At 42.6% G+C, this 8,176-nt stretch overlaps 1 protein-coding gene across 1 annotated transcript; it reads right to left on the bottom strand.

Moving 5' to 3' along the window:
- Positions 1-519: 519 nt before the first annotated feature.
- Positions 520-7,499, bottom strand: spry4 (sprouty homolog 4 (Drosophila)). The gene is made up of 2 exons (XM_063895794.1): positions 7,282-7,499; positions 520-4,945 (listed from the first exon to the last, which is right to left on the bottom strand). Exon 2 carries the CDS (start codon positions 4,892-4,894, stop codon positions 3,755-3,757), a length of 1,140 nt encoding a protein of 379 aa, XP_063751864.1. The 5' UTR covers positions 4,895-4,945; positions 7,282-7,499; the 3' UTR covers positions 520-3,754.
- Positions 7,500-8,176: the final 677 nt, after the last annotated feature.

The raw sequence follows: 8,176 nt of genomic DNA, 5'->3' as shown, positions 1-8,176 counted from the left end.
AGTTTAAGGTCAAGCTGCTTTATTTGGCCTTCAGTGACCTAACAGCATTTTATAGAGAGCAATCTATTCAGTCACAGGAAGCAGGGGACCTCAGGAAGTTGAAGTGCTGATGTAAAACAACTAAAGCCCATAAACATTACTTTATATAATGATTAATAGCTAAACTAATCAGCCTCTAGTAACTAAGGTATCTTCATAAGAAGCCTATAATGTGTTTACAGTTACATTAAAAGTATTTATTCCTGAAATGCACTGTGCATATGAATGATTACTTTAGGACCTAAGATTTTATTCAAGATGTTTGTATGATTAAGACATGCTGTTATATCTATATTTGACTATGTAACTTAACATGAACGAGTATTTTTGTCCAAAATCCCACTTAATGTTTTATGTCAGTGGTTATTCTGAAGTAGCGTGCATGATGAGTGTGTGTGTGTTTGTGTGTGTGTGTGTGTGTGTGTGTGTGTGTATGCGTTTGTGAAAATGGCTCATAAAAGTAACGACACAACAGCCAGGTATATTTAACAATATATATTTCCATTGTCAATGTACATTCCATTTCGACATAAGCTTTCTTCACAAACAAAAGGTTGGCATCTAAATAAATACTATATAAAATAGAACTTCAAAATAAATATATCTATAAAGGGAACCTTTTATATGAGACATTTTTTTTCTTTTTGTTATATCTAAACAAAACAAAAGCACGGATTTCGTTCTTAATCCCCAACATTGACATTGCAAAGGCATAAAAGGAATGGAGTAGTATCACCCAGCTGTATGAGACCTTTCCTTTCGTTTGGGTTGAAAATAAAATAAATCAGTGCCCAAAATTTGAGCGACACAAAGGGGTATGGGTGTGTAAAAGTCACAGCATTGTAGCAAAGGGTAAAAACATTTGTTTTAATGATTGAGTTGTCATTGTTGGATGATTATTCCACACCTTTAACAGGCTAGCGAGCACATGTAAAAGTATAAAGCTAACGTGAAGTGACAGAGCAGAGAAATAAAGTAAAGGCAGCGACTGTTGAAGAAAGAGGTCCATTGGTTAAAACGATGACACAGAACCACAGATCGAGAGGGAAAACAGACCAGAACGGGAGAGGAAGAGAGACAGACTTGTCTTTCTCTCCCGTCTCTGTGGTATGACACGTTTATGCACAGCAGCTGTGTTTGTCAATCAAGGCCAGGGGTGTTTGTTAAACTTTTTCTCAGGGAGGAAGGAGGGAAGAAGAGGGAAGTGAGGAAGGAAAAAGGCAAGAAGGAGAGAAAGAGGGGAAAGCTGAGACACTGAGCAGTAACAGCAGGAAATGGGTTGATCCGGATAGGGGTAGATTGTGTTCCCTGTGTGGATTCAATGAGTCCACAGTCTTTAGGACTCGGAGAGGAACCAGGGAATTAGCTTAGCCTCTTGACTGCTAATGAGCCATGGATAGCATAAACAGCAGAGTTTTTTTCCCTTCTTTTTTTTATTGCCTGGCACACTTTTTTAAATCAAGTACTAGTGATAGAAAGACCTGTCACCTTTTTTTTACCCCTCCCCGAACCTTCCTATTGCCACACTCAATCTATCCTTTTTCTCACAACCTCAAAAACATCTTAATCTTACCCTCAAAATATATATCTAATATATTCTCTATATATTTTGTACTGAATTGTAGTTATAACGTACCATGCAATCTTTCAAGGACATTTAAAAGTCTCTTCTAAAGAACACAAATGTTGTGAAACTATTTACAGCAAATAACATTTTACCTGCATAGCTCTATTACTAAATATATTGTCAAAACATTTGTGATTTTTGCCACCCAGCTATAATGTATTAGGCTTTTACCCAATCACACAATCATTCTCAGTTTTGGCACCTTTCTCTCGGACTGAATTGCTAGGTTTTGAAAATATTGCCTCATACATTCAAGACTAAGGACAGTGTGTTTTTTCCTTTCCTTTTTTTCCTGTGTGATATCAGCTTTGTGCAACAAGACAAATACGGTTATGAACGAAGTCAGGCGCCCTAATGTAAGTTAAGTGTCCAACATGAAAGAGAGGCGTGTATTATGCAGCAACAAAGACAGTATGCCTTTATGCCAAACAGAAAAGGCCATCTGTATTAAAGGGCAGCATGCCTTTAAGAACCAACTGCCGTCAACTCCATTTGGCAAGAGTGCATAACTGTGCAACTGTGATCACTCAGACAGCAAAAACAAGCTACTGTAACCTAGCTTCCTTTGGCAAAGTCCTAAGAACATCATGCAAGCCACAAAAATAGACTTTAAGAATAAAAGACAACCTATCTGACTAACGCAGCTATGCAGCATAATGATTAGAGTTGAATGAAGACACTGTGTGTAAAGGGGGGCTTGGTGTGTGGGCTAAATGTAGTGCACGCAAACGTAATGTGAGATAGCTGTGGTGGTTAATACTGTGCTTTAGTACATCCTTTAAGGGGTTTGCGTCTTCCTAAAAAGGTTGTGCAAGTGGCAGGTTTGATTTTGATAAAGGCTGACTAGACACAAACACAACAACAACTTTGCTATGCCTTCTCTCCCGCCTCTTCACTCACTATCACCTGCATCCCCTCTCCTCCCGGAAACATTATTTTCTCTGGCCAGCTTGTCTCTCACTTAGCTTACTGGTTTTTTAATTATTCACTATTGCCTTTTTGCCCCTAAATATTTCTTTGCCTTATTGTACAAAGAGGAAGTAGACCAGGCTCTTAGGCAGTTTAGAAATCAACATGCTGTAGGCCAAGTTCTAGAGAGGATTACTGTAACAGTCCCTGAGAAGGTTGGGTGTACGTTTTTACACATTTCTCTACGACACATCGACTTCTAGCACGTTGGGTAACCATTAGACTAGAGCATGCAGGTCATGACATGCATTACCTCTGAGGTGATTGGTGAACAGCATTCAAAATCCTTTATAATATCTGGACTTCACCCCCCAAAAACAGGAAAAACACTGTAAAGTGATTATCCCTCTCTCTTACTTGCAGCACAACTTATGGGAAATTACTATTATCTTTAAGTCTCAAAAAAGTTTGCTCCTCCTTGGAGACTAAAATGGAAAGATAAATTGTTAGCATCACCAAGCTAGAATCTCTAAAAGCTAAAAGAGGAGAAGTGGCAACACTAAAAGATGGCGATCATCATAATAGTGGAGAGAGTGATTGAGTAGGTGGTGATTCCACTCTTGCAGCGGCCTATCATAAAGCCACAGTATAAGTTATCACTTGGTTTGGTGTTTTTATAGACAGAGGGACACTAGGCTGTGCTTTCCAGGGGTGGGAGGGAGGTGTACAGATATTTATCTCCATCATGTTAGCCGAGAATCAGACACCAGCTTCTGGTTAGTTTTCGTTACAAAATTAGCTAAGAAATACAGAGCAGCAGAGAGGTACAATGACTTTGTGCCTTCAGCCATCTTTGCAAAACAACACAACTAGACCCACAATCTAGTCTGTTCTTCTTGTGTCACTCTTACAAAAAAAAAAAAAAACATCTTAGGGGGCCTGTTAGCTATTCCTACTAGCAGACTAGCTCAGATCAGGCCCCTTTTGATCATCCACCCTATCAAACAAAGGTCAAGAAGTCATTTAAGTACCTTTGTTTTACATAAGTCATCTTCCAGCAGATTAATGGGGTAGTTTAAGGGGTTGGTGTTGGATTGTCCTATCCATAGAGAGCAAGCAAGTAGTTTGTGGTCCTGTCCATTTTTTTGTGAGGCAACCATTAGCCTTTTTGGTCCACTATCATGACCCTTGCTGCTGCTGCTTCTCTATTGTCCCAACTTTTGCCTCCACGCCGCTTTTACACACAGGGGCACTCACACCACCCTGTGAGTTCTTGCAGCGGCAGCCAGGCCTGCTTACATTGTCGTAACACTTCTGTCCCAGTTTGGCCAGACCAGTTGCTGGCAGATAGCAGACCAGGCAAGGCAGGACAACTGAAAGGGCAGCCATGAAGGACCAGCGTGCGCAACAGTTAGCCTGGGAGCATGAGCAGGGCTTGTCGGCACATGAACCCTCGTCATCCTCATCCTCGGTGCAGTGGTAGAAGATCCCTTTGACCAGGCACATGCAGGTGGCTGTATCCACCAGACTCTGAGCAGAGCACAGGCACTCCTGGTTGCAGACCCAGCAAGAGGGTAGGGTTCGGGGGAGCGTACACTCCGTGCATCGGCACTTCCCGCAGTGCTCGCAGAGAACAAGGTGCTTCTTCTCGGCCGGGGATGAAGGGATCAGCGCCAAACCCTGCTGGCCTCCATTGGTGCACACGCCTCCTGCAGGCATCTTTGCAGACTTAAGGTCCAGTGATTTAGAGGAAGATGAGCAGGAGGAAGCAGAGGAAGAGGAGGTCAGGACTTTTGATTCAGCAGAAGGGAAGCAGCCTGGAGTTTGGGTTGTGGTTGTGTTGACGGGGCCCTGGTGGGGGTGCAGGTTTGGATGGTGGTCTACTGTTGGGGTAGGCGCAGCGTGGTCCAGCAGCCTCTGATCAGACGAGGTGCTGCTGCTGCTGCTGATAGAGCTGGGCCTCCCACTGAAGGAAATCCAAGGGTGGGTGGTGGTATCCTGGTGGGAGTGGGGCTCACACCTGCCTTGCTGGTGTTGATGATTGTGATGGTGGTTGTGGTTTGCCCCAAGAAAAGCATCCTGATTCTGACCAAGCCAGGTGATTCTACGGTTCACAGACTTCTGGCTTGGTGGCTGCTGGGAGACAACAGCCGGGCTGTCGATGTAGTCGTTTTCCACATGCGAGGACTTTATCTGGTCGATTGGGTAGATGGTGAGAGGGTGCTGAAGACGGCCGTATGGCACTCTGCTGTCCAGGAGGGGCTGGGATATGAGAGAGGAGGACACTCCGGGGATGTGGTGGGGAACCCTGGACTCCATGTGTAGGCTGGTGCCTCGCACGTCTTCACTCTAAAGCAGCATTTAGCAAAACTGCATAAAGACAGAAACAAAAAAGACAGTTATAACCAATTTCATGTTCTGTTTAAGTTATTGCTCTTATACCATTTTGATACTCAAAGTCATTTTTGAATAAAGGGTGACAGGAAAAATAGCATTCCTTTAAAGTATATTGAAGTAAAAGTTTCAGGTTATCAAACATGATATAAGTACAACATGTGGTATAATTTGAATGTCCTGCTTCTTTTGCTTCTGATAATGACTAACCACCACTTTATTTCATATTTGAACTACTTTTTCCACATGATTTAGAATGTATTGTATGACCATAACAAATCTTACAGTAACTATCTGAAGGAACCATTAGCTTTAAAATCAACGCCTCCGACAGTATGTAAAATTCCATATTTTACAGGATAGCTTGGCTAACCCAATAGGATTATTAAATCTTTTAAACCTGAACGTTTCAGTCTTTCAACAGATATATCTTTCAGGGCCAGGTCTCTGCAGTAATCTAAATTTAGAGTTTCCTAACGATCTTGATCTTTAGACTGAATACCAACAAGGTTTCAAACCTCCTCTATTCTAACTTTGACATTAGGACAATAGAAGTTGGGCTCTCATCGCCTCCGTTCCAAAGAGTAGGGAGCACTAGAGAACAGGGCTTGCATGCAAAAGACTCAAAGATGCAAAACAAGACAGAGCAAAGAGATTAGAAGGTTTCCAGAAAATGAACTATAACAAAGTCAAAATTAACACAAGAGGCAAAAAAAAAATCGGTATTTGAAAACATCTTATTACGAAAGTAATAAATAATTGTACATCTAACTGTATCAGTTGCAGAATATCCATCTTAAAAGATGTGCAAAGACACATTTGAATCAGAGAAACACACTAATCTTGCAATTTCTGAATGGATCGGATTTTATGAACTGCAGGTTTTTGTGAATGAAAACTGCTGGCTGCAATCGGTGTTGCAAGCATGAATCAATGCGCTCCAGTCATGATGAGCCCGAATGAAATCGGTTTCATCATTCATTTCATTGATGAACGCCGGGCAACAAACAAAGACCACATATAGCCTACATATAATAAAAAAGGTGATTGAAGACAAACGATGCAGCTGAACCAACATTTCGGCAGACCCTTATATGCGGTGCAGTTAGCTTATTACAAAACCACCCTGCAAACGTAGCTCATTCAGACCCTGAGATGCATTATGGTTTAGATTTTATTCCATCAAGGCACTCCGAAATTTACCAAGGACCTAAACGCTGTAGTGGTGCGGTTTGTTACTGCTGATTGAGGATATATTTTATGTAAAAATGTGTCATGCTCGACACAGTTCTGCTTGACCGTCGGCTTATGTTATTGTCCTTTTCCTCAGATTTGCAAAAGCCTGGTTGAGAAACCTGTTGCGACATTGCTGGCACTGACACAAGCGCTTGTGATCGTCAAATCTAGACCATTATAAGCTCCAAGCCGGAACATTGCGTGTTTAAGTGCGTGTTTGCGCGCGTGTGTCCGTCCCTCCCTTTAATATGTGAATGGACTGAGTCATAAAAACCGGAGGCGGCCGCTCGGCATTCTCGAATAGCATGTTTATATAGGCACTGTACCCACTTAGTCTACACCTGAATTTAGATATCTTTAACTGGACGAAAGTATAACAATGAAGACAATGGTACACTCTGTGCCACCAGACAGATTGATGTTGAAGGATAGTGAAATCAGCAATGTTTAAATGCGTAGCTTGATGCGTTACCCTGACGTTATGGCAACCGAAATAGGCAGATAAAAGACTCATACTTATATTTTCTGTGAAGTAAGCCAACAAGGATGAAAAGGTTATGGCAAAAACACCTGACACAACTGAAATGGTGCGCCAACCGCCGCTGCAGCGAGACCGAGAGACGCAACCGAAACGCCCGAGACATAAATAGACTTCAGAGTGGACGGAGATTTAGACAGAGCTGGAAATATGGATCTGTTACGCTGTCTAAAATCGTGACAATGGCTGTAAATGAAGCTTCAAATAGCAACGCGTCACATGTTGAAATACGTCTGTACTTTCCAAAAAGCGAACAAGTTACGCTTCATCGCTACACGGTTTCACCTCTCTGTGCCTACAACGTTGCATTTGATACGAAATTGGTTGTTAAATATTGACTCAAAGTGCAAACAAGGGTCTGCGAAACAGCTTGTTGCAAAATAGAGTTTGCAGGAGCGCTTTCATGTCTACAAGTCACTGGATACAGAGGGACAGTTACGTGCAGCCAGCAAATGGAGGCTCAATACTGTTTATGCAGCTTTACGCTAACATGTTACACATATTTAACGATGAGAAAACATCAGGGTTTATCACTCACTGTGGTCTCAGGATACAATTCTCATCTCTTCGTTGCGCACGACGTATGCGCGCAGTCAATAGTCCAGTCCCAGTGAGTGAGTAGCTCCACAGGAAAGATAAGTCCAAATGTTAGTAAGTAATATGAGCAAGGTAATCGAAAGGAGACGGGATCTCCTGCACTATTCTCCACTCGCTGGTGCGTAAAAGGCGACTGCGGTTGTGGACGCAGAGCTTTGGATATGATGTTGCAACCACTGAGGGGGAGGGAAGTGAGTTTTTATGAATGGGAGGGTAGAGGAAAGGGAAGGGACGGCACTGCGCAGATGCCTCGGCTTTTTTCCCTTTTTTTTGTGAATGGGAGGGCAGAGCGACTCAGGAGGGCTGAAATGCGAAGGTTACATTTTTATGAATGGGGAGGACTCCGAATGACATTGCGCATGCGTGCTGCCGAGATTTTTATGAATGGGAAGAAATGGCGATTGAGGCGTGTGTGTGTGTGAGAGAGATAGAGAGAGAGAGAGAGAGAGAGAGAGATAGAGAGAGAGAGAGATATAGAGAGAGATGTATATATTTAGAGAGAGAGAGAGAGAGAGAGAGAGAGAGAGAGAGAGAGAGAGAGAGAGAGAGAGAGAGAGAGAGAGAGAGAGAGAGAGAGAGAGAGAGAGAGAGAGAGAGAGAGAGAGAGAGAGAGAGAGAGAGAGAGAGAGAGAGAGAGAGAGAGAGAGAGAGAGAGAGAGAGAGAGAGAGAGAGAGAGAGAGAGAGAAGGTGGGTCTTATTTTTTTGGTCACAAGGGCAATGTCAGGCCTGATTTACATACAGCGTCGGCTCATCGGCTGTGGTGCCACTCGCTTTATTTTAGCCTGTTAATTTATTTATCTATGCAGCTCTCGCTTCCTGCAACACATTAAAGGAG

This window comes from Eleginops maclovinus, chromosome 11 (assembly GCF_036324505.1).
Source record: "Eleginops maclovinus isolate JMC-PN-2008 ecotype Puerto Natales chromosome 11, JC_Emac_rtc_rv5, whole genome shotgun sequence".
NCBI classification, from domain to species: Eukaryota; Metazoa; Chordata; class Actinopteri; order Perciformes; family Eleginopidae; genus Eleginops; species Eleginops maclovinus.
This window is presented reverse-complemented; position numbering and strand designations above follow the sequence as displayed.

Bases quoted from the DNA above. Each gene is read 5' to 3' on its own strand.
- spry4 (XM_063895794.1), bottom strand. From the start codon at position 4,894: ATGGAGTCCAGGGTTCCCCACCACATCCCCGGAGTGTCCTCCTCTCTC.